General features: G+C 59.6%; 2 protein-coding genes across 4 annotated transcripts in view; both read right to left on the bottom strand.

Annotated features, from left to right (window-relative positions):
* CNTN2 (contactin 2) overlaps positions 1–20,528 on the bottom strand; it is a 34,914-nt gene extending 14,386 nt beyond the window's left edge. For 2 of the 3 annotated variants that reach the window (XM_070396470.1, XM_070396468.1), the window contains exons 1-14: positions 20,348–20,528; positions 11,185–11,322; positions 7,255–7,399; positions 6,464–6,639; positions 6,227–6,322; positions 5,609–5,818; positions 5,237–5,336; positions 3,764–3,939; positions 3,227–3,363; positions 2,723–2,852; positions 1,290–1,440; positions 1,042–1,169; positions 569–744; positions 9–129 (exon numbers count right to left, since the gene is read on the bottom strand). In XM_070396470.1, the coding sequence (XP_070252571.1) occupies positions 9–129; positions 569–744; positions 1,042–1,169; positions 1,290–1,440; positions 2,723–2,852; positions 3,227–3,363; positions 3,764–3,939; positions 5,237–5,336; positions 5,609–5,818; positions 6,227–6,322; positions 6,464–6,639; positions 7,255–7,399; positions 11,185–11,260 (1,822 nt within the window). In that variant the 5' untranslated portion in view covers positions 11,261–11,322; positions 20,348–20,528. Of the gene's footprint in view, positions 1–8; positions 130–568; positions 745–1,041; positions 1,170–1,289; positions 1,441–2,722; positions 2,853–3,226; positions 3,364–3,763; positions 3,940–5,236; positions 5,337–5,608; positions 5,819–6,226; positions 6,323–6,463; positions 6,640–7,254; positions 7,400–7,916; positions 7,999–11,184; positions 11,323–20,347 lie in introns of those variants that run through there. The other variant, XM_070396469.1, reaches the window with a different exon arrangement.
* Positions 20,529–23,828: 3,300 nt separating this feature from the next.
* On the bottom strand, positions 23,829–24,275 carry LOC138996180 (ferritin light chain 1-like). The gene has a single exon (XM_070397131.1). The coding sequence runs from the start codon at positions 24,273–24,275 to the stop codon at positions 23,829–23,831; it is 447 nt and encodes a 148-aa protein (XP_070253232.1).
* Positions 24,276–25,237: the final 962 nt, after the last annotated feature.

Below are 25,237 nucleotides of genomic sequence, written 5' to 3' on the forward strand. Positions count from 1 at the left end.
CCCGTCACCTCGGACAAGGACTGTGGCCTCCTTGGATGCACTGTCCACCACCGTCTGGGCCATGCAGGTGTACTTCCCGCCGTGGCGCAGCTGGGCGTTCAGGATGGTCAGGTCTCCAACCGTCTCCTTCTGCACACAGGGGACGGGGAGCGGGCAGGTCAGGGGACGCAGCTCCGGCCCCCGCTGTATCTCAGTCCCATCTGTTCAGTGGGAGGAATCAGCTCCTCCCCACTTAGTCCCCCCGGGGCCTAAACACAGTCTGTGACACGAGACAGTCAACAAGGGTCCAAGTGACTGACGCCATTGGCATTGGGGGGCAGGATCACAACAGTGGGAGTGAGTGGCCGAGTGCCCTCCAGGCCTGTCCCGAATCTCTCCTAAATGCACAGGCTTCGGAGAACCCAAGCAACTGCCACTCTAGGGAGGATGGTTATGAACCCGAGGGCGAGTCTGCCTGGCTGGCGTTCCCGAGGGAGAGGGGAAAGGCTTTGGGAGGTCAAGGCCATCTCGGGCCCCCTGTCTATCCCAAAGGAGGGAGGGGCTCTGGGCTTTCGGCCTCGGGCCTCACCACACTGGCCCTCCGGTAGTGACCCCCAGGCTTGTCGGGGTCGATGGGGAAGTCGTCCAAAGCCCAGATGAAGGTGAGGTCCATGGTGGGGTCGTGGGAGGCGTGGCACTGCAGGGTCAGGTTGTCGCCCAAGTTGATGTCGGCACTGGAGGGGGCTAGGGTGATCTTGGTCGCATCTGCCAAGAAAAACAAGGCCTCTGGGTGGATGAGGGGAGAGGTTTGTCCTAAGCCCCAGGAATGAGGAGGGGCAGCGTGGCCAACATACCCAGACCTCCCAGCAGCCCCAGGAGTGTGTGGGAGGGAGGCAGGACTACATCCTGGATGGGGGCGAGAGGGTGGTCCCAAATGAACCCGGGTCCTGGAGTGGTCTCACAACCAAGCTGGGAGGAACGCGGGACTCCAGGGCACAGTGGTGAGGAGGGATGGTGCCCCCGTGGCCGAGTCCACCACCCTCAGCCACCCCACACCCTTACCTCGCACAGACAGGATGCCCGTGCTGTTGGCTTTGCCCATGAAATTCTCAGCGAAGCACGTGTATTTGCCTTCATCTGACCGACTGATGTTTCTTATGATCAAGGTGCCATCCGGAGTGACTGTCACTCTGCAGCCAGGACAGAGCCGATGTGGCCACCCCGGGGGCACACACGGTCCGGGGAAGGGACTCGGCTCCAGGGAGAATGCCGGGGAGCAGGAGAGGCTTGGGGTGGGGTGCGGGCAGTACCTGCTGCTGTTGACCAAGATCTCGGTGCCTTTGCTCCAGAGCACCACGGCCTTCGGGGCTGCCCGGGGCTGGCAGGGGATCATGACCTCTCCCCCGCGGGCTGCAGGGATCAGGCGCCGTACGGGATTCAGCCTGAAGTCGGGGGCCAGTGCTGGAAGGACAGGGGAGCGCCCCACAGTCACCCAGGGCGTGTGCTAAGCACTTCACGTACCTTCGTGGTCAGTCCGTGAGTGACCCTCAGCACCACTTCCAAAATAGACCCGGAATCCACCCCTTCCGACCACCCGCTGCCCCTACGCTGCTACCAGCCCCACACCTCCTGCTGGGCTGTGAAAAGGCCCACACATCCGTCTTCCTGTTTCTGTATTTTTTTCTGCAATTCTTTCCCGCCCAGCAGCCAGGGGTATCTTTTTTTAAATGTGAATTAGGCACTCAGCATGAAGTCCAGCTTCTCACAGGGACTCACAGCTAAGTCCCTCTCTCCAACCCCATCTCACCCCACTCTGCCCCTCATTCAGTGTGCTCCAATCACCTGGGCCACTTCTGTTCTTTGAAAATGCCACCTTTTTTCCTGCCCCAGGACCTTTGCACTGGAAATCCCCCAGATCTTCACATGGCCGGCTCCTTCTTAGCACTCGGGTCACATCCTCAAAGCGACTGCCTCAGAGAGGTCTTCTTTGACCATCCCATCTCCCCGGCCCCCCTCCTCCTACCTCACTACCAGATTTCCTTTAGTCTGTTTTTTTTTCTCTATTTTTTAAGTCTGTATTTTTAATGGCTGTCTGAAATGATCTTATTTAATGATTTGATTTTGTGTTTATTTGCCCTCTTTCTCTACTGAATTGAAAGATACTTGAGGCAGAGACCTTATCTGAGGAGGTACTGAATACATATTAGTAGAATGAATGAATGAATGAATGAGCCTTCCTTAAGCCTCACTACAACTTATGAGATAGGCATCACTGTGCCCATTTTACAGATGAGAAGACTAAAGTTTCATGAGCTCAAGTCACACAATAAGAATATGAGCAGCTGCCAACAGTTACTGGGCACCTGTTATGCTTTGGGCAGGTCCCTCATGCTTTACTTCTGTCATCTCATTGAATCCCTACAACAGCGGTGTGAGGGCAGGACTACTTTTTATACATTAGTAAACAGACACAGAGCTGAAGGGTCAGGCTAAACACTAATCTAATTGCTCTGGTTTCCGATGACTTTGCCATTATTTTTCATTGCAACAAACATTTAAATTGTGCCAGACAGAGAACAAGCCACCTCATCTCCTTTCTTAAATCCCTGAGTTCTACTCAGAAGCTGGTGGAAAACGAAGGAAAACTGCCAGGTGTGTTGTGTGTTTAGAAACGCTGCGTTTCGACTCCTTGCGCCCCACCTGTGCCCCCTGGGGGTGTCCCCAGCCTCCCTGGGCCCTTTACCTTGCACGGCCAGCTCAGCGCTGGCGTAGATGGTGCCATGCTTGTTCTCTGCCACACACTGGTACATGCCTGAGTCGTCCAGGCTCAGCTTGGAGAACCGCAGGTCCCCGGCCAGCACCTCTACCCGGGTCTGTGCAAAAGAGCGGGGCGCAGGGTGGGGTAGGGGCGTCAGGACCACTGGAGGCGGGGTGGAGGGGCCCGCTCCCTGGAGGAGGGGCTCATATGCCCGGTCCTATCTCAGAGTCGCCTGGAATTCAGGACTTGATTCACTGGGCCTCCCTGTACATCAGCACCGAGGCCAGAGGCGCGAAGTGACCCTCTCAGGACCACACGGTGTTTCGGTGGCCGAGTTGTGCCTGGACCCCAGTCGGGAGTCTATCCAGTTGACCAGCCTGTGGCCAAGTGACTCTGGGATGGAAAGAAGCACCTAGAAACATTCTTTAGCCCAGAAGTGGGGGTGGGGCGGGGAGGTAGGGGTGTGGGAGGAAGCCCCAAGTCCGCTACCTGGGAGGCCAGAGGCTCTCCATTCCGCAGCCAGCGCACCGTGGGCCGGGGCTTGCCGGCGGCTGCGCAGCCCCAACGCAGGCTGGACCCGATGTCAGCCTCCATATCCGAGATCACTTTGAGCCACTCGGGCTGGGCTGTGGGGAGCAAGGGAGAGAGAGGTTGGGGTTGAGCAGGGAGGAGCCTCCAGCTCATGGAATGGGCCGGGATTGCAGCGCTGCAGTTCCTGCGCCAGACAGCAGAGGGAGCCATCAGCATCCCGGGAGGTGGTGAGAAGCGGCTCCAGCAAGTTGGCACATGCAGCCCGTGCCACTGGCTGTCTTAGCAACTTAAATCTTCCTAACGCCTTCCACGTGTTTTCTGTAACACCAGCTGAAGCGCTGAGCTGGCCACGGCGCTAGCCTCTTCTGTCCCCACACCCAGGGCAGTCCTGGAGCCCGAGGCTTAAGCAAGGGGCCTCCCAGGCTCCTCCCTGGCTTTTGGATGGACTGCCTCGGTCGGAGACCAGGGTGCAGGTGGGGAGAGGGGTCCTCGTACCCTGCACGATGATGCGGCCCTGGACGCTGTCTCGGCCCTTGGAGTTCTCCGCCTCACACTCGTAAGTGCCTTCGTCCTCGAAGCTGACGCTGGGGATCTGCAGGGTGGGCTCAGCGGTGGCCCACTGGGGGGACAAGGAGCCATCCACTTTGCGCCACTTGATCCTGGGGACAGGGCTGGCAGGGAGACAAAGCCAGGGGGGTGCACTGAGCTAGTCAGACGCCCCTGTGCAGGCAGCTCCCCACACCCAGACCCTCAGGTCCTCCTGGGATGCTGGGCAGGTGGGGGTGGGGAGGCGCACACTCACCAGGGGCCTGGGAAAGAACCGAGGGAGGGAAGGGCCTCTCCCAGGTGAGCCTGGAGCACAGACAGGGGAGGGGCAAAGAGGGGGCTCCCTCCTCCCTCCACACCCCTGAGCAGTGTGGCATCCGTGAATGTGGTCTTCTGTGTGGTCTGTACCGGAAGCTGACTGGCCCTCCCGTCCCCACCCTCTGCTGATCACTGTGCCTCTCCTGGGCCTGCCCTTGCCGACAGTGGCCTTGACCTGGGTCTTTATGGGCCCTCCCCTCCTCTCTTCAACAGGGCCTGGCCTCTACTTTCCACAGGGCCTCTAGTTGTTAGTAACCTGTATACTAAAATGGACAGAGGTATCAGTGAGTCTTTACATCTGGGTTACCTGGAAGCCCAATAGCTCTCCACAAAGCAGGGGGCAGCCTGGGCTTCCTCAAATACCAGGAGATAGTCATTCTACAGGTATTTATTGAGCACCCAATATTTGCATAGCCTGTCCCAGTGAATTCTTTTCCTGGGAGAGCATGATTTCTATCGCAGTTTTTAAAAAGGTAACTGTCGCCCTAGCGGCTAGGGCCTAGCCGGTTTGGCTCAGTGGATAGAGGGCCGGCCTGCAGACTGAAAGGTCCCGGGTTCAATTCCTGGTCAGGACACATGCCCGGATTGTGGGCTCGATCCCCAGTAGGGGGCTATTGGAGGCAGCTGATCAATGATCCTCTCTCATCATTGATGTTTCTATCTCTCTCTCCCTCTCCATTCCTCCCTGAAATAAATAAAAATATATTAAAAAAATAAAATAGAAAGGTAACTGTCAGCATCCACAGAAGCCTTACTAAATGCCAGGCTCTGTCCTGAGCACTTCACGTATATTAACTCACTGCCTCCTCATAACGACCCTGTGAGGGAGGAACTATTGTTATCACCATGTGCAAATAAGGGAATGGAGGCACAGAGAGGTTAAGTAATTTGCCCAAGGTCCCCCAGCCAGCAAGTGGCAGAGTTGGGACTTGAACCAGGCAGGCCGGGTGTTTAGGGCTCGGTGAGGGGTCATTGCAAACTGTGGGCCTGTCTCCCTGCGAGACTCTGAGAGAGGCACCAAGGTGACTGAGTGCTGCCCCCGCCTCCCCGCTTTCTCTCTGGGGTCACCCGTGTCCTGCCCGCCCTCCCGCCTCCACCACTCACTTCCCGAAGGCAAAGCACTCCAGGGTGACCTGCTGTCCCAGCAGCGCGTACGTCTCCGCTGGGAACCGGGCCTTGATGCTGGGCGCGAAGAGCCTGGGATCTGGGGCGAGAGGGTTTGCAGGTCGGCTGCTAGAGGTCCGGGCCAGGTGCTCCCGTGCCAGGATCGCAGCCCAGCTCAGCGCCGACTCCATCCTAAGTCCCTTTCCCCGTGGGGACCTGGGCCGAGCGGCTGAGGTCTTGTAGCAGGAGGACCCGGTGGTCTGGGCCCCAGACCCTGTGCCCTTGAGCTGCTTCACAACCTCTGAGGGAAACCCCTTTCCCCACACCCGCTGCCCCTCAGCCCTCTCCGCCGGCCTGCCCGCCGACCCTGACCTTCAGCGGCCAGGTTGAGCTGAGCAAACTTGCTGAAGACGCTCTTGGTGGAGAAGTCCATGTGGCTGGTGGCCAGGCAGGAGTAGTTGCCCAGGTCCGACGCGTTGGTCCGGGCGATGTACAGGTTCCCTGTGGTCTGGGACACGAAGTGCCGCCCGTCCGTCGGGATGAAGTTGGGGAACTCATTGAGGAGCCAGCGGTAGGACAGGCCTAGGACGGGGGGAGTATGAGGACACCAGGGGGTGTTGGGCTAACAGGCGACTCTGGGTGGGACCCCGACGTGCTGGTGGGGGTCTGCAGACCCTGTCCTGAGAGCCCGTTCTCTGAGCTGAGCTGGGCGGAGGGGAGACCTAGAGGGAAGATTGCCCTTTATCCCTGCCCCTGGGGAGCGCAGTGCACCTGACAGGGAGCAGCCCGCAGGGACCTCCCAGCCGGAAGGAGGAGGCAGGGCTCAGTGCTAGGAAATGTTGGGCCCATGAAGGAACCACCACTTAAGGCTGAGGGCCCAGGGTGAGCTTCCAGGCGCCACTCACCACCTTCTATCCACCCTCCTCTGCGAGCGGCTGGCACTCCCCTGGGCCCTCTGTCTAACCAACCACGGGCCGGGGCCCGACGCACCTGGGTAGTGGGCAGGGGGGTTACAGGGCAGCATCACTCCCCAGCCCGCGTGGGCTTTCACGGGGTCCCGCTCCTCCTTGGAGAATTCCTGCAGGACTGGAGGGAAGACCAGGCCGCGCTCAGGCACCGTCCTCCCGCCCGCCGGGCCCTCCCAGCGCGGCCGCCTGCCTCTCCTGGACACTCCTCCCAGCCCCCCCTTCCCCCCGAATGTCCGGCACCCCTTGGGTCTGGTCTCACAGCCGAAGCGCAGGACGGCCTCCCTGCTGACCACGGTGCCCACGGGGTTGGAGGCCAGGCACTGGTAGACGCCAGCGTCCTGGGCCTTGGTGGGGCTCATGATGACCAGGTTGCCTCCCACCAGCTGGTGGCGGGAGCCTGGCTCCAGCTTCATCTCGGTGCCGTTCATCTTCCACCTGCAGCGGGAGGAGGGCCTTCTGAGTTCTGCCCGCACAGCGTCCCGAGGTCTCACCACGTGGGGTCTCACCACGTGGGTCTCACCATGTGAGGTCTCACCATGTGGGTCTCACCACGTGGGTCTCACCACCATGGGGTCTCACCACCGTGGGTCTCACCACGTGGGGTCTCACCACCATGGGGTCTCACCACCATGGGGTCTCACCACCATAGGGTCTCAACACTGTGAGGTCTCACCATGTGGGTCTCACCACGTGGGTCTCACCACCATGGGGTCTCACCACCGTGGGTCTCACCACGTGGGGTCTCACCACCATGGGGTCTCACCACCATGGGGTCTCACCACCATAGGGTCTCAACACTGTGAGGTCTCACCATGTGGGTCTCACCACGTGGGTCTCACCACGTGGGGTCTCACCACCATGGGGTCTCACCACGTGGGTCTCACCACCATGGGGTCTCACCACCGTGGGTCTCACCACGTGGGGTCTCACCACCATGGGGTCTCACCATGTGGGTCTCACCACTATGAGGTCTCACCACCGTGGGTCTCACCACGTGGGTCTCACCACGTGGGTCTCACCACCATGGGGTCTCACCACGTGGGGTCTCACCTGTAGGTGGCCGGAGGGCTGGCGCGGGCACGGCACGCCAGGGTCACCTTCTCCTCCGTGGACTCCTCTGGGAATAGCAGACTGAGCGGCTGGTCTTCAAAGACAGGGCCGAAGGTGGCCGGGGATCCCCGGGCCGAGCTCCCGGCTGCGGATGGGGACACAGGGCCTCAGGGACTGGGCTGGAGCCCGGCCTCTGGGGCGGTGCCGCCCAGGAGAACTCTCACAGGGTGGGAGGGTTCTGTTTTCTGCACCGTCCAGTCTGGCATCATAAGCCACCATGGAGCCTCAAGATGTAGCTAGTGCTGCCGAGGAACCGAATTCTTCATTTTATTCTATTGTAATTAATTAAAAGTTGAATTTAAATAGGGTGGGCAGGCCCGATCAGGGCAAGTTAGTTCAGTCGATCACCCATCCTGCACGGGTATTGAGCACCTGCTGTATACCTGGCACTGGGCTACAGATTGTGTTGCAAACATGAGTAAGACACAGCTCCTGTTCCCCAAGGAGCCTGCAGTCGGGATCTCTCGGAAAAGCTGGTCTGCGGGCTGTGAGGTCGGCCTCGGAGGATGTGTGGGAAGTCACTGGTCAAAAGGGGGAGAGGGAATATATGTCCCTGGGGCAGGTTGTCCTGAGAGAAAGGGCCCTGGTTCTGAGCTTCTTACCAGCTGTTCGAGAACCTTCTGAGCCCAACATCTCCACCTGTGCGATGGAGAGACGGTGAACTCTCTCCCAGGGTCTGTGGGAGGCTTCAGCCTGGCACAGGCGTGTGCTCAGCAGGCGTCTGCTGGACCCAAGTGCGGGGTGGGGGAGGCCTGAGGAGAGGGGAAGGCTTTCTGATGGGTGGATGGTGTACACGTTGCTTTGGGGGCATTTGTGTACAATGCCAGTGTGACAGCTCAAGAGGAGAGGCACAGCCCTGGCTGGTTTGGCTCAGGCGATAGAGCGTCGGCCCGAGGACGGAAGGGTCCCGGGTTCAATTCCGGTCAAAGGCACCTACCACCTGGGTTGCAGGCTGGATCCCAGGCCCCGGGCGCCTGCAGGAGGCAACCCATCGATGTGTCTCTTTCACATCCATGCCTCTCTCTCTGTGTCTCTCCCCCTCCCTTCCACTCGCTCTAAAAATCAATGGAAAAATATCCCCTGGTGAGGATTAACAAAAAGGAAAGAAAAGAAAAAAAGAAAAAAGAAAGAGGCGCAGAAGAGGGAATGATGTTCGGGTCACGGGGCAAGTCTGTGGCGCATACAGGTCTGCACCTCCGTCTCCTGAACTTGCTGAGTAAACGGGCACCTCAGGGCCGTGTCCATCTCACCAGGGCAGGGACTGGGCACAGGGGGGAGCGAGTCGCACCTGCCTTCCCTCAGGGGTGGGGAGTGGCCCCTGTGCCGATTCCTGCGGCCAGGCTCATGCGCCTTCGTGGTGTCAGGCAGGAGCCAGGCCACCCCTAATTGCTCCACCCTCAGTGCAGCTGATTCCAGGCCCTCCTGGGTGGGTCATGGGCTGTGGGGTCTCCATGAACCAATTAGTGCCTCCTCGCCCAACGCATCCAGCTGTCAGCCCTCTTCCTGGGATGGGGGCTTGGTCCCTATGCTACAGCTGAGGCCCAGCCTGGACCCCGGGGAGCGAGGGCAGCTGTGAAGCAGCTCTCAGAATGAGGATGGAGGCAGGGCTCCCTGAAATGCATCCTCCACCCCCCACCCCCTCCACCCATCACCACCCTTCACTGCCGCCTCAGGCCTTGGAGATGGCGGCTAGGGCCCCACTTAATCCCAAGTTAATGATGGTGGTGGAGGGGAGGGACCCCTGCCCCAGCTGGGACTGCGGAGAGGGGCCGGGTGGGGAGGGAGGGAGGGGGGCGGAGGCAGCCAGGCTGCTGGGAACCATTTTGCTCAACAGCAGCTTCCAGTAACTCTGTCTTCCAGGAACCCTGGTGGGGCGGCTGAGTGGGCCCAGGGGCACGGATGCTTTCAGACTGGCTCTCGTCCTGGGAAAGCTTGCTCCTTGCACGCAGGCGTGTGCACACCCTCACCCGATGTCTACAGATGCAGGTGCCCACACGCCTCACCTGCACGCACTCCCTTACGTGCACCCACATGGCACATACACACACGCAGGCAGGGTTCCCTGTCCTGGTAACTCTGCTCCCCAGGCACAGGTGAGGGGCGAGGGATGTGAGTCCGGAGGGAGCCCTCTGCCTTTCCCTGCAGCAGGTGCAGCCCCGGGCAGGGGGCAGGGCCACGAGGAGGTGGGGCCCAGGCACCTTCCTGGGAGGGTGGGAACCAGCCACAGGAGGTTCCACTGCAGTCTCTGGAGCTCTGCCACGTGGCAGACCAGGTCCCCTCTGCTGTGGCCTTCCCTGCATCTCTGGGTCTAAGGACGCAGGGGGCTGCCCACACCCCTGCCTCCAATAACGGTGTCCCAGCACTGAGCTATCCCTGAGGGCGCAATGCTGAGCGGCCCAGGCCCCTCTCTGCTCTCTGCAGGGTGGGTGTCTCCTGCTCCCTCAGCCAGGGCTCCCCAACCCAGCAACTCCTGGGGACCAGGAGGGCCCTCTGAGGCAGCTAGGCCTGGGGCGGGGGCTGGGAGACGCCTCCTGCCCTGGGGTCACTCCTGTTTCCCAGCAGCCTCCCTGGCTCGGGTGCAGGACTGAGAGGCGTTGGGACATGCTGAGACCATGTCCTTCCCTGGTGCCACAAGAACCTAGAATGTGTGGCTACAGCCTTGAGGGAGGGGTGGGTGCAGCCTGAGCTGGCGGGGACTCCAGGAGGACAGAGGAGGATGGGGAGCACGGGCAATCTTTCTGGGGTCAGGGCAGAGAGGCCAGCGGTGGGGCTAGCGAACCCCAGGTGGCCCAAGCATCCTCCAGCTATCAGATGGCCTGGGTCTCTGGCACCCTCTCCAGAGTGCAGCTACCCCGGCCTCTCAGTCTACACTGCCCTCCTCTCCACGCCCCCCTCCTCCTCCCATCAGCCCATCCTCCCCTCTCCCCACTTCGCAGCACCCCCGGCATGAGAGCCTCTGCTTGGGTCCCTCTTGCCTTTTGCCTGGGTCCCCACAGCCTGCTCCACGCGGTCTGCCAGGCTGCAGGTGCCCAGGGCCCTCCCAGCCTCGTGGTGTGACCCCTGCCTGCTCGTGGCAGGGACCCCAGAGCAGCACCACCCAGTAGGACTTCCTCCAGCCACGGGAATGTTCTGTAATCTGTGCTGCGGTCCATTGTGGCAATCAGCCCTTGAAGTGTGGCTAGTATGACTGAGGAGCTAACCTTAACCCCTAGAGTGCCGGGGAGCGCGATCGCACTCCTCCTGTCTTTCGCCAAAAGTGCCGGGAGCGCTATCAAAACTTCAAAATGGCATCCAGTTCTAAGTCTTCTTTTATTAGTGATGGTGATATTGCTAAATATGTCAATGTAGTAAAGGTTTCCTTAAGTTTTTGAATATGTAACTTCATTTACTTGTGATTCATAATTTTTTCCCTAAACTGCTGTAAAATCAGCAAAAATGCCTTGGCAATTTTAGCATAGTTCCTAGGATATTGGTTGGCACTCAAAGGATTAAAATGGAATTTCTCTTCATTTTGATCGTCCTGAGGCTATTGGCTACTCTACTGAGCAGTGCAGCCTTCGAGGCCTCAACTGCTGGCTGATGCTGTGGGGTCTGGTTGTGCCTTAATCCTGCTGGGTGACCCTGGGCAAGCCTTTCACCCTCTCTGATCATGCTTCTTTCACCTACACAGGGCAAAGACTCAGTCCCTCTCCTAACCTCAAGGGAGGGAAGATCCATAAATGGGGAAATTCTAGCCGAGAAATGCCTCAGAAACGTTAAGTGCTAAAGCCCCGCAGAGCCAGTGACTTCTGTAGTCATCGCTCCAATAATAGCAATGACATAGCCCTAGAACCACCCCGCTGGGCTTCAGGGACCACACGGCCCTCTTACCTGGAGAGGCGACGAGGGCCACAGCCAGCAGCAGCAGCAGCAGCAACTGCGACTTCCTCCCGGAGCGAGTCCCCATGGCGCTGTCCAGGCCGAGGTGGAGGAGAGGAGAGGAAAGTGCGGCAGGAGGCTGAGCAGGACCTGGGGAGGCAGGACGGGGGTGGAGGGGGTGGGGGGGGGCCTGAGCTCCAGGCTGTCTGGGTCTTGCCTGGGAGAGGCCGGAACTGCTCAAGCGCTCGCGCATCTCCCCAGGGCCCAGGGGAAGGGGCTTGGCTATTACCAAGGAGCTTTCATTGCTGAGTGCCTCCTACGGCCCCCTGGGAGTCTGGCTCAGTCACTACCCTGCCCCCTCCCCACCCTCCTCCACCCCCTCGACCAGCAGGGACCTCAGGAGGGGAAACAGTGACCAGCTGGGGTCAGGAGGCCAGGGCCAGCTGCCGGCTCACCTGTAATAGCTCTTGGGGTGGGTCCTGAGGAGAACAGGGCCCGGGCCCAGACTTGGGGAACTAGTAACATCTTTCTCTAGTAATGGGGGCCCACTGCCCCTGTCCCCCACGGCTGCCTGGGCGGGGGCAATGAGCCGCCCTGGGAGCTGTGCTGTCTCTCAGGCCCAGCCTTGCTTCTAGTGGAGGGGTCTCACTATGCACCCCCTCTCCCCGGGTCCCCAGGTAAGGCCTCACGTCTTGTGCAGTGGAGCCATACGGCCCTGTAAGTGGTGCCCCAGCCACATGGGCGAATGGGCCAGGGAAGCCTGAGCTGAAAGCGTTCGTGCAGCTCCCGGAGGTGAGCGGGGTCTTGGCTAGATCTTGGGAGCTCAGGGCAACCTGTTCCCTAGGGTGGGGGCCCGAGAACAAGTCAGAGCCCCCTCTGCCGGTCTGACCGATGGGGCCGCATCCCTAGAAGTGAGGTCAGGGCCAGCCTCTCCATCCACTCCCCGTCTCAGGGCCAGCTTTCCAGGTTCTGGAGGGAGTGTGGCATCTCAGGGGAGTGCTTTCGGTTATTTGGGTGCCTGGGGCACTGGGCTCCCGCAGGTCCCTGTCTGAGCTGCCGCAGGAGCCAGCAGGCAGCCAGTCTGCTCCTCTGCCCTGCCTGCCCCTGGCAGACACCTAAGAGCAGGGGGAGGGCTCTGGGGTGGCGGGGGAGGGGAAAGAGGGGGGGGGGCCTGGCTTGGGGCTCTTCCACTCAAAGTCTGCAAACCTGTCCCCCTGGGTCTTGGTGCCTCATCTGTAGAATGGGTGCTCTCTAAGGTCCCCTCCAGCTCTGAGCCTGTGAGCTCGCAGAGAGCGCAGGGCGCTGAGGGCCTGGAAGCTGTCCCCTGGGCGGGGGTGGCCAGGGGGAGGAGGCAGGTGCTGGTGACTCTAACTCTGCCCAGGTCAGCACAGGGTCTGCAAACCAAAGCACGCTCCGTACCTCCCTGCCTCACTTCACGCTGTGTTCCTCAGAGAGTCCCCAAGCCCTCCTCAGCCTTCTCCGCCCACCTCCAGCCTCATGCCCACTTGCCTTGGTCCGGAAGGGCCTGGGGCCACCTCTCAGGACTACCTGCCCCTCCCTGTCCTGGCCACGTTCAGTTCCAGACTTGAACTGAGAAATTCAGCACTTCTGGCCCCGTGACCTTCCCCCAACACCCATCTCTGTGCCTTTGTCGTTGACTCCCTCCTCTGAAATGCCCTTCCCAGGCCGGGCACATGCCTCCGCATCCCTCATGGCCCCATTCAAGCTCACCCAAGCCCCTAACATGCCCCACGAGCACACAGTTGGAATTGAGCTCACATCCTGACTGTGCCGTGGCCCTGCCGAGGAGGCGAGTCTGCCTTCAGAGAAGGCTGTGAGCTCCCCAAGGGGAGGGACCGTGTCTCCAGGTCTCACCTGAGCCTTGCGAAGTGCCTGGCACATAACAGCGCTTACTTGTGTGGTGCTGTTTGAGGACAGCTGTGTTATGTGCCTCCAGGAGCCTGTGCACATCACTGTCACACTCACACTCACACTCACACTCACACTCACACACAGTGGAGCTCAATAGACAACTGATTGGGCTCCAGCGCTCCCCAGAACAACCTGGGGCCAACTCGCACATCCTCTCACAAACTCACACACTCACACTCTTTCTTCCTCATACACACACTCACATGCACACACTTTCACCCTCACACACTCTTTTACACTTTAAAAAAAAAAATTATCGATTGATGAGAGGGGGGGGGTCATCGATTTGTTGTTCCATTTATTTATGCATTCCTTGGTTAATTCTTGTATGTGCTCTGACTGGGAATTGAACCCGCAACCTTGGCGTATCAGGACGATGCTCTAACCAGCAGGGCGACCAGCCAGGGTTCTCGTACACTTTTATACACACTCTCTCACATGTATTCTCACACACATTGCCTGCTTCACACTCACCTTCACCCCTCACTCTCTCGCACATTCTCTCCCCCACACACACTTGGGTCTCTAGGGTCACAGGGGGTCCGGGCACAGGAACCGGGAAGTATGACCCCAGAGGCTGCACAAAAGCAGGGCGCTCTCCCAACAGGGAGGCGCTGGGGCTCTGGGAAGTGCCCAGGCTTTGGCCTCCATGAACAGGATTCGGTGACATTGACTTCATCTCCTATCGGCTTTGTGAGCTCGGACAAGTGATTCCCCCTGTGGGGTCTGTTTTCCCATCTGCAAAGTGGAGATTACTTTGCAGAGCTGTTCTGGTGTTCAGTGAGGTACTGGAGTGCCTGCCGGGGAAGTTATGGGGTCAGGGTCACAGCAGGGATGGGGCCAGAGAGAGGAGGGGCTGAGACCCTCCCCAGCTCCAGCCAGAGCAGCCTCACTCACATCTGCTTCATCTCCTGGACTTCTCCACAAGGTTCCCTTTAAACCAGGAGTGGGGAACTTATCTCTGCCAAGGGCCATTTGGCTATTTCTAACAACATCATTCACGGGCCATACAAAATTATCAACTTACAAATTAGCTGCTATATTTGATCAAACATTTAATTCACTCACCCTAATGCCTTGGCAGGGCCAGACTGAATGATTTTGTGGGCCTTATACCGCCCAAGAGCCGGACGTTCCCCACGCCGGCTTTAAACTAAGGGTCCCATGGTTCCAAAACGTTGGAAAACACCCCCTTAGCGCTAGTGTGGCACATCCCCGAGCCGGGCACAGAGAAGGGGCTCAATCATCGCTTGCTCATCCCTGCCCTTTGTCTGCCAGTCTGGGAGCTCAGTGAGGGGCAGGGTGCTGGCTTGGGCTCAAGGCTTTACCCGGAGTGTGCCAGACCACCAGGGAGCTGGGGGCCCTGGGACAGGAGCCACTGCTGCTCCCGCAGTGCTGGAGAGAGTGGGGTGGCTGTGCGTGTGCGTGCGTGTGCGTGCGTGCATGTGTGTAATGTTGGTGTGTATCTGTGTGTCGTGCCTATGTGTCCCTGTGGATATGTGAGATCTGGTCTTTGTGTCCCTATGTATATGCCTGTGTCTCTGTGTGTCTGTGTTTGGATATGTCTGGTCTTTGTGTGTGTGCCCATGTGTTTGTGCACGTGTCTGTGTGTGTCCCTGCCTGCACGGGGCATGAACCCAGCCCTGCCCTGTCCTCCTGTGACCCACAAGGAGGCCTGATCCTGGATCACTCACCTCCCCTGACAGCGGTCAGAATGATGTCACCACAGGTAATTATCATACTTTGTGAATAATCCAGTTCTACTGCTCTTCCTAAAACTCAGCTTAACCCAGACCTTTGTCAGTCACCTAAGAGCTCAGGGTCCCCGGGCACCCCTGAGGGACAGACCGGGAAGGGCTGGGCAGGGGCTGAGAGGGAGGAGCACCTGGGTTGCACCAGAGGTACTAGAGAGTGCTGTCAGGTGTACGCTGAGCCCCACGGTGTGCCAAGGCCTGTGTGAACACACACATGCGCGGAGTCTGGGTCAAAGGTTGCAGCTTCTTGCTCCCTGAAGGGGAGGCAGTTGGCATCCAGTCTTGCCCTGTGTCCACTTCCTCCCAGCATTTAGTGCCATGTGCCAGGCGCTGTGCTATGCGCTGGGAGACAGTAGCAAAAACTGCCTTTATGGACCAGCCGCGAACCACAAGGATGTGCTCATGAGCTCCACGGACCAGTCCTCTCCTCGCACCATCTGCCCGGTGACACATCCTGGAATGCTCAGGATGGGGGAGGCCTTTTTGTCAGGAGCAAGGCCAGAGTGGAGCTATGCCAGGCCCGGAGCGGGCCCTGTGAGCCCCGAGCCAGCCAAGCCTGGCCCAGGCCAGCTGCCCCGTACAGGGGAGCAGGCACAGGCTGGCACAGGCGGGCACAGGCTGTAACCATCAGGGGGGCTGGGCCTATGAGGCACCAACACATGGGGGAGCGGGCTGCTTGGGGGTTCAGAGGCTGCAGGGGGAGCTGGCTGGATTGCTGGCCCAGGGAAAAAAGGGCCTGGGGGACAATGAAGGTGGGGGGAGGGGGGAGGAAGACTGAGAGCTGGACTCTAGCACACAGCAGGGTTCGCTGGGCTCAGGGCCCTGCACAGAACAGCCAGAAAATGAAAGACACACGCCTCCTAAATGCTACCACTGGGGACACCCGGCTCCTGGCCCTGAACCCGCCTCCCTCCACCCCCGGGGGAGATGTGAGCACCAAGGGCTGCTTTCCGACGGGTGGGGACAGACAAAGGGGGAGTTTGGTGTCCAGTGGAGGGCAGAGACGAAGTGATTTATCTTAAGGCGATGAGCACCGCCTGAGCCCTCATGCCCCCAGCCCCACCCCGCAGCACAGCACAGATTAGCGGGGCGGCCCTCAACCAACCCCCTTGGAGCTGATGAGCTAGCACAGCCCTGGCGACTGTGTTCATTACTTAGAGTCTCTGAGCCTCAGTCTGCAGCATGGGGGTGAGAAGGGGTAGCCACCTCAAGGGACTCTGGTGCAGTTAGCACCATTCCTGGCCCATGGTGAGAGTCGGGGGTGGGGGGGGAAGTGGGGGAACAGACATGTGTCCACAGACGCTGTGCTGGCTGTGTCAGGCTCCCTTCTACACAGTCACCACGCGGGGGCTGCACGCACACGGGTTTAGGACGCTGACAGCCTCCCACATCTCCTGGGCAGGTGCCTTCTTCCTCTTCAGCCCCCAGGTGCGGGGGCCTGGGCAAGCCCAGCACGCACACCACCCCAGAGGAGGGCACCAGGACGCACAGTCACGTCTAGACACCAGCTGTTCCGGAGAGCACCTGGCGAGGACCCACGGGGCACCCCAAGCAGGTGCTGCTCAGCAACCCTCCCCACCTGCTGCCCTCCCTCGGGTCTCAGAGGGGAGGGGGACTCTGCCTACGACAGGAACCACCACCTGGGACAGGACCACTCCACGCCCCTCTGGGAGGACGGGGGTCTATGGTGGCCTGGTGGGGCCACGTGGCAGGCAGGGTGGGTGTGGGCAGGAGCAGGACCGTGGTCGAGAGGCCTCAGTGAGGAAGGTAGGTGGCCTCCGCTGGAGGAGGTCCTGAGGCTTGGGGACCTTCTTAGTCCCCATGGGGGGCAGGGGACCTGTGCAGCCGGGTCCCTCCTCAGCCCCCTCTCGTGCTCCCTCCCTCCCCGCACCCCGTGGTGTCCGCAGGCTCTTGCACTGGCAGTGGGTTCCCTGAGGCCCAGCCCTGGCACTGACTGTCCTGCCCTCTGAGGAAAGGTGGGTGTGTGAGCTCTCAGCCTGGCCCTGAGGGAATCTGGCCCTTAATCTTCAGCCTGAAGACCTTGGCCCTGCTGCCTCTGCCGCTGCATGACTGCATGGCTGCATGGAGAGGCCCTCAGAGTGGGATGTGGACAGAGGGAGGGCCTGCATCCTCCGGGAGGGGCTGGGACAGGGGGCAGGCACGCCTCGACCCTCGGGTTCCCACTCGCCTGCCTGCTCGGTGCCTGGTATGATGGCATGAGCGAGGCGTGGGGAGGAGGGTCCGTTTGTGAGATGTCAGGAGTAAGAGCAATTGTTTGAATTTGGTTCCGAAGAACCAAATCGGGAAGAAGTTGGTGGAGTGATTTTGCATGTCCCCTCATGTCTGCAGAAAGGAGACGCCCCAACTCCTAGACAGTGTCCTGCAGGCCGGTCAGCGCCCAGCCCGGTGGGGTGGGCTTGAACCTGCTCCGCCCCTCAGGCCAGCTTCTGCTCTGCAGCCCAGCCGAACGGCTCCTCTGGGTTACACAGCAAGAAGGCCGGCTTTCGGGCAGACATGGGTGGGACAGCCTCTTGGTCTGTGGCGGCTGGCGGACATAGAGAGGATGTGGGCTGGGGCCAGAGGAGGCCCCAAGGTTTCATCCGGATGGGTGCTGTGTGTGTGTGTGTGTGTTTTGGGGGGGGCATGGTTGTGCGGCTCATCAGATGAGACGGACGCTGAGCTGTACTTGGGTCTGCACGTGTCCTGGGATGCCACGGACTCAGTTTTGGGGGAGCACATCACACATCTTTGCTGTTGTTTCCATCCTCTTTTGATAAACAAGGAAACATGGGCTTATTTTGTAGCAAGAGGACTCACTGAACCCAAGGAAGGACTTGTTTACTCCAGGCTGGTGACCACCAAGACACAGAGCCCATGGAAACTCCCACAAGGTCCAGGTTAGCAAACCGTGGCGAGGGGGGTGGGGGGTCCAGAAGAATGAGAGAGGCTGGGAGAGATGGCCCGCATGAGGCAGCAGGGAGTAAAAGGAGTCCTAGTCACCCCGCCTCTTACCAGTCGAAAGAGGATTCCTGAGCCTGGGAGAAATTTACAGGGTCATCCAGCCCAACCTCCACCCCCAAGCAAGACTGTTTCTAACCTTGGACCGGACCCCCGTTTCCCATGGCCTCTTTGGAAAGACGGCCTCACCTCGGGCTCATCCTTCTGGTGAGGAAGTGCCTCCTGCAGTCTAACTTCAGTCCCTCCTGCTTCACTGGACTATTCTTTCCATGAGTATTGACCTCCTCTTGCTCAACACCCTGGTTCTGCCCCCAGGAATCCCTCCAACAATGCAAACACCAGCCACACTCAGACCCAGATTGTCTTTGAGATGCACTTTCTCACAAACATTTGGCTTGAGGACATTCTGGGGGTGGGGGGTGGAGGATCCCGCCCTGCCCCCCCAGATGAATTGCTTCCCTGACAGCTTTAGCACCAGAGAGGATGCCTTGGGGAGCCCTCCCGAGTGCTTGCTCCTGAGGAGTAAGTTTGGGTCAGAGACGATCTGTGCAAGCACCCCATTGAGCACAATGCCCAGAGGCCCGTCCCACATGTGTCTCTATTTGAGGGCTGAAGGTGGAGAGCACATTTGAACAGGGAAGGGAGTGTGATGGAGTGAGGGCTTGGCCAGGTGGGGCGTAGAGGATGAGTGGGAATGAAAGAGAGAGAGAGAGAGAGAGAGAGGAGCCTTGTGCTTCCCTCACTGCTCATGCTGAGCATCGGAAGGACAGGTGGATCTTGGTGACTGATGTCATGTGCTCAGGGACCCCCTTCCCATCTCTCTCCCTTCCTGCCTCCCCTTTGCTGGCTGGGGCCTCCTGATAGACCCCACAGGCGATCAGGAAGAACTCTGACCTTGTGGCAAAGCCTTGCTGGAGTGGTTCTGCAGCCTGGCTGGTAAGGGTTAGCTGGTGGGCACCCTGGAGAGGGCTGCTGTCCAGGCCAGGAGCTGGCCTCCGCCCCCTGCCCCACCCCCAGGAGCCCAGGTCACACCAGCCTCTCACAGGTGGCCCACCTCTGGCTGCCCTGGATCCCCAGTGGCTGCTCTGGTCCCTCTGAGTGCAGCTGAGAGGAGGCATGGCTGAGGGGACTGAGGGGCTCTCTGGCCAGAGAGCTGGGAGGGGAGCCGGAGTCCGCTGCCCGGCTGCCCGGAAGGAGACCAGGATGGCTCTGATGGACTGGGATACTGGGCTGTACCCACGCCTGCCTCCCTCGGAGCAGAGGAGAAAGGATGCTGGCTGGGCTGGGAAGGGGGTTCATGGCCGAGGAGCGAAGCTGAAAGGAAAGGAGGGTAGGTCTGGCCAGTCACAGGCTGGACATGGAAAGGGGGCAAAGGTAAGGGCAGGTACCCTGGGGACTGGAAACCCTTCCTTCTCAAGGGCCGGGGCCAGGGGCACTCACAGCTCCTCCCATCCTGTCTGTCTGGATTCCCAAACCTCCAAACAACCTTGACTGACAGCGTTTCCTCCCAGGACACAGGCTCAGCTCCCGGAGGTCTATGCTGAGCATCCCTGGCTTTGTCCCGTGCGCCCGGGACTCTCTTCCCACAGGCACTGTCTCATCTCACTCCCCCTTCTTCCTTCCCAGGCCTTGCAACCCCTCCTGGACCAGGTGACAGGATTCCGCTCTGGGCACTGCCTGGGGCCGCTCCCCCCACCGCAGATCCATTATGTAAGCCCCATGGTGCTGGGGAGAAGGGTGGCCCTCTTTTCCTAGACCCCGAAAAGGTGTCCCTCCCCCTTCCAGCCCCAGCCCCTTTTCTTACCAACTTTATGCAAATCCTTCTCTCCCACCAGTGAAGATGAGCGGGAGGGGGTTTGGGGGAAGATAAAGTTGGGGAGGGGGAGGGAAGAAAATAAATTTCAGCCCCTGTGGGCTCAGCCCTTACCCTTTGGGATCTGACTCGCCTCAGTTTCTCCTCCCTAAGTCCCTGCTCCTGGACAGGCCTTTGCCCAAACTTGTGGTCCACTCCCTCCTCTGTGGAACTGAAGCAAGACTTTGCAAAGAGGTCACCCTGCAGAGGCAGCCCGGGGGCCCTCCAGGCTGGACAGTCAGTACCATTCCATCCGGGAGATCTGGGGGCAGGCCAGGGTCTGGGGCCTGGCCTCCGGGACTTTCTGGTCCTGGACTGGGGGCCAGGGCCGGGGCCAGGGCCACTGCCCCCTCTGAAGGCATTTGCTGCTGTCAGCCAGCGGCCGGCTGGTGACCGGCTTGAATTCTTGGACACACTGCAGGAGGCCAGCTTACTGGCCAGGCGGGGCCTGCTGGGCCCTGAAGGATGCCACCCATGTAGACAGGGCGGAGGGGACTTCCAGTCCCAGTGGTGAGAAGTCAGACTGGCCCCAGCCCGAAGCGGGGGTTCCCGCCCTGCCCCTGCCCCTCCTAAGTTGCAAGGGCACTGAGCTCTGAGTGCCTGCCCACAATAGCACCCCCGGGGAGTCCCCCTCCCCTGGCAGCGGCAGCGAGAGGAGACAAAATTGGTTGCCACCTACCTGGGGTGAAAGAGGGGTGTTGGCTGGGGCAGGTGGACGCTGCCCGAGGCGATGAGTCAGAGCCAGCCCGGCCACCAGCCCCCTGGGTCGGCCGCCTCTCCTCCCCTGCTCCCTCAGCCGCTGGCTGCTGTCCTGACGCGGTGGCGGCAGCCCTGGCGGCGGTGGCGGGCGAGGGCGCTGGTGTGTGTGCGCGCCCGGAGCCACTGCAGCATCTCTGCATCAAGATGTGCTCCTCCCTCTCCCAGGCTCCGCTCACTGGCTGGCTCCTGTCCTCAGCCAACGCTCGGGCCCTGGAGATGACTTCCTCTGCCCCCTCCCACCCCTTCCCATCCCCACCCCCCTGGCTTTACCTCATTTGCTGTCATTTAAGGACCGGGAGCGAGCCGAGTGCCCGCGTCTTCCCCGGGTCTTCCATATGCATGGGCGGCTCCGCTCAAGGGCGCTGTCTGGCCTGCCCCCTCCACTCCCACCGCACCCCCCCCAATCCCATCCAGCCCAGAGCTGAAGGGGCTGCAGAGGGAGGGCGGGGGGGGGGGGGGGGTGTACAGAGGGAGAAGAAAGTGGTTCTTGCTCTTCAAACCCCTGGAGGCTCCCGGAGCCAAACTCCTTGTTTCCCCAGAAATTAGAGGAAGGGACGCAAAGCAGAAATCTCCAGCTTGTGGCGCAGGGCGGTGGGGTGGAGGGCTCCTTCGAGGGCGGGCACCCCACATGTTCATCTTTATTGTTTCCCGGATCAGAGTCACACGGCTCTTTGTCAAATGATCCACACATAAGGGGAAATTTAAAAATAAATAGTAAAAGTCCCTTATCAGATTTGAGTTCCATGCCTCTGTGTTTATTATTTCATGTACATCATTACATGGATTGTTGGTGTTATTTTATGAAAATGAATCACACAATACATCATGATTTGCAAAATACTTTGAACTATAATAGATCTTGGACACAGTTCCACATCAGTACCTATGGATCCAAGCTTCGTTTTAATCAACCAGCAGTGTGATGTCACAGAAAGCTCACTAGGTGGGGGGCCTGGCGATCGGAAGGGTAGGCTGGGCTCTGCTGATTGGCTGGGGGTGCTAGGCTAAGTCTCTCTGAGCCACACTTGGACCTGAAGGGGCAAGTTCACTGGGAGCTCTGAGATGCTGGGTGCTTACCCAGGTGGGCACTATCTCTCCTGCTCTGCTCCTGTCATGAGGAGTTGGGGGGGGGGCAGTGTGCCCAGAAGCAGGGGGACCCGCCATCTGTGGCAGTAGTTGGCCCCATCAGGCTGTCACTGTTGTCTCACCCCCCTGCTGTCCACCTGCTGTCCAGTCACACAGGCAAGACCGGTGAGCAGTCCAGATGCTGAAACAGCTGGCGGGACCAGGCCAGTCTCGGAGTTTCAGTGGCTGTACCTGTCCAGCCTGGAGCGTGGCAGCGTGTCTTCCTGAGTAGAGCGGGTCACAGGGGCTTGGGACAGAGCTGGGCTGAGTGGGGAGCCTGGAGAAGGAGGAGTCGCTGCCCAGCCTCCCAGGTCCGGGACGCCTGCCCAGGTCCCAGGTGCTCTGCCCTCCACCCGTCCCGTCTGCTCCCTCCCGAGTGCTTTCCCAACTCGGGAGACAGTCTTCTTTGTTTCAGGCGGAGAGACAGCCGATCGATCATGCCAGTGACCGCCTTTAGCTGGGAATGGCTCTCTGCAGATCCCTCCCAGGTGCCTTCCCTTTCCCGCCTCTGCCCACTGCACCCTTGTCTCTCTGTCTGTCTGTCCGTCTGACTTGCTGGGGCTGGCACATTGGCCCTGAGCGCCTGTGGTGAGTCTTGCCCGCTGACACCGCCCAGGTCAGCCCATGCCCTGCAGAGAGGCTTCAAGTCTCCCCAGGCAGAGAGTGGTGCCCAGGAAGCGGGGGCACCTCTGCTGTGTGTGTGTGCGGAGGGGGGGCGGGGAGGGGGGGCACTGACCAGGGTCTTGCCTGACTAGGGGCCAAGGGTCTGGAATGCTTGCAAGGGTTGCTTTCGATGGAGACAGCTGTTTTTGTGGCTACTGTTGGACAGCTGCTGCCCTGTGGTGAGGGCAGGATCCTTGGGGGGGGGGGGGAGCATAGCTCCCTCCCAGTTAGTTCAGGTGACTGGTCTCAAAGGTCCCCCTCAATGCCTCTGCAGCCTGCCTGCCCTCCCTCCCCCAGCTGCAAGAAGTGAAAACTGTCCTAGCCCATTTGGCTCAGTGGAAAGAGCATCAGTCCCTTGGTCTGAAGGGTCCCGGGTTTGATTCCGAGTCAAGGGCACGTTTGTTAGTTGCAGGCTCGATCCCAGACTGAAACCAATCGATGCATCTCTCTCACATCAATGTCTCTCCCTGTCCCTTCTACTCTCTCTAAAAACCAGTGGGAAATGTCCTCAGGTGAGGATTAACAACAACAAGAACAACAAAACAGTGAAAACTGAGACTACGTCCTAAGCCCAGGCCTGGCTTTGGGGAGACACGTCCCAAGAAATCTCTTCTCCCTGGTTCCAAGCTCTCACCTGAGCTGGGTACAATGAATTTGGGGAGTTATTGAGGCTCCTCACTGCCAACACCTGTGGTTTCTGAAAAAAAAAAAAAAAAAGAAAAGAAAAAAGTGGGGTGAACATTTGAGGGTCCAGGCTGAGTTTTGCTTGTGGGGTCCATTTGCTTGATAACGACCAGAATATTTTATGATGTCATATTAATTAATAATAATAATATGAGTGTCTCCAATGTGTCAGAAGCTGTACTAAGTGCTTTACCGGAATGGTCCATCAGGCGTAAGTGTTGTTATTACTGTTATTTTACAGGTGATGCTGAGGGATTAGGGAACTTGCTCCAAGCAAACAGTAAGCACGTGGAGCCTGCTGGTCTGGCTCCAGCCTCCATGGTTTAACCACGACGTCCTGTGCTCCAGCTGCTGGCACCTGCCTTCGGAGGGGGGCGCAGCGGGGGCAGGACGCTTTCCTCTGTCTTGGTGTCTGCCAGGTCCCGGAATCCTCAGTACAATCGACTGTACGGGGACCTCTGCTCTCTGAGGCTAATCAATGTGTCTCCATGTTGTACCGAGCGGGAAACCCCATCCCAAGTGGAGTCCCCACAGGCTCCCAGGCCGGACAAAGAAGGGCCAGTGAAGATGATTGGGTAGCTCATCAAATGGGCCACTGATTGCCTGTAAACATGAATTGGCTTCAGGGTGGGAGCTCCCAAAAGGCTCCCCCCGACCCCCCGCCCCGCAAAAAGCTTTATTGTTCCATTTGGTCCAATGCATGGGAGAGGGCTTCAGGGTGGCTAACAGCATGGCTAGGAGTTTCAGGGAAAGTCTCAGGCAAAAGCCAGACACCAGGGGATGCAGAGGGGCCCCTCAAAGGCCTCTGGGCTCCACAGGCTCCTAGTCATACTTGAGGGTGAGCCTTTCAAAGAGACACTCGCCCAGCCCAGCCTGGGGGCGGCAGCCTGCGGAGGGGAGCCAGGTGTGGCCCGTCTTCTTGATGAGCTTCACCTCCTCACCCGGAAGTGGCTCTGCAGGAAGTCAGAGCTGAGGGTCTGCGCAAGCAGAACTTGGGCACGCAGGTCCACGGGGCCTGGGTCAGGTTCCTCTCCAAGGCCAGGGCGGCTTCCGGAGTGCCCTGAGTTCTGCCCACTCATCTTGGGGGGCCTAAGCGCGTCCTGGAAGAGGATGCGCCCACCGTACTGGGTTTGCAACTTTAAGAGACGCTCAGCGCCCTCGAGCTTCTTCTCCACCAACTCACGGAAGAAACGGCCTGCCCTCCAGAGCCACAGCGTCCAGGTGGAAATAAAAGCCCAGAGAGAGGTAGGTGTGGGGGCCCGAAGAGGCAGGGGGGCCAGGCGGTTGACGGCAGCCTCCACCTGGGTGGGATAATGCTGATGGATTTGGGAGCTTGTGGTTGTTCGGCGGTAAGGATTAAGGTAGACATAAACCATGTGTGTTGGCTGGTCCCGGTGGTGGTTCTGAAGGTGGTGACTGGATAAGATGCTGGAGAGTGGCCGGAGGCTGGGAGAAAGGGTGTCCCTGGGCCTGTTCCGTCCAAACACTGTTGAAGCAAGAGGCAGAGCCGGGACCGCCGAGGGCACTGCCTCCCAAAAGGCATCTTGAGGGCCACCCAACCCTTTTAAGATCATCTGCTCCCGCCTCCAGCAGCCCTGCCAAGTCAACAGCAAAGGAGTGTGGGCGGGGCCTCGAGCCCAGGCAGGGACAGCGGGCTCTGCCATGTCTTTCCTCATCAGCCTCAGCCTCACGCTCCTGCCCTGGCCTCTGGCCACCAGCGCCGTGGTCTGGGTTTCAGGCTCCAGTCACTTTTCTGGAGCTCCCAGGAGACCACAGGTTCATGGAGCCTCTTCTCGGCCTCGAACGGTGGGGGTTCGAGAGCCATGGAAGGTGGTCTGTCTGCAGTCTTTCTGGAAACAGCCTGATAGTGGTCCCAGGACCGTTCACCCGCAGCTGCGGGGAAGAGCGACGAAGCAGGTTGAGCAAAGCTCCAGACTCAGGCCAGCTTAACAGGCAGGCGTGCGTTTATGAGCTGAGCGGCCCTGGGCCCAGCCACTCACCTCCTCAAAGGCCCAGGTTCCTCACCCGGATTAAGACTCGAACCTCACTGGGCTGCTGTGAGCATTGAGTTACCCACAAATATCTAGCCCGGGGCCAAGCACATAGCAGGGACTCAGTAACGTCAGCCCTTCCCTTGGGCCTTTTTGGGATTCAGCCTCTCATCCGCAGCACAGGGATGTACGCCTGCCTCCGGGCCCCTCTCTGCTGCGATGGCTAGGATGGCTCAGGGCTTGCAGGCTGGAGAACGGACTCCTCAGCTCTGCCACTCCTAGGGGATGACACTGAAGCACATGCAATTGATGGAGGAATCCATTTCCGCATCTGTACAATGGGAATA

This window comes from Myotis yumanensis, unplaced genomic scaffold (genome assembly GCF_028538775.1).
Source record: "Myotis yumanensis isolate MYYU_CA2020_CCGP unplaced genomic scaffold, mMyoYum1.0.hap1 SCAF_17, whole genome shotgun sequence".
Lineage (NCBI taxonomy): Eukaryota > Metazoa > Chordata > Mammalia > Chiroptera > Vespertilionidae > Myotis > Myotis yumanensis.

Coding starts and splice junctions, on each gene's coding strand:
- LOC138996180 (XM_070397131.1), bottom strand. CDS start 24,275: ATGGTTTATGTCTACCTTAATCCTTACCGCCGAACAACCACAAGCTCC.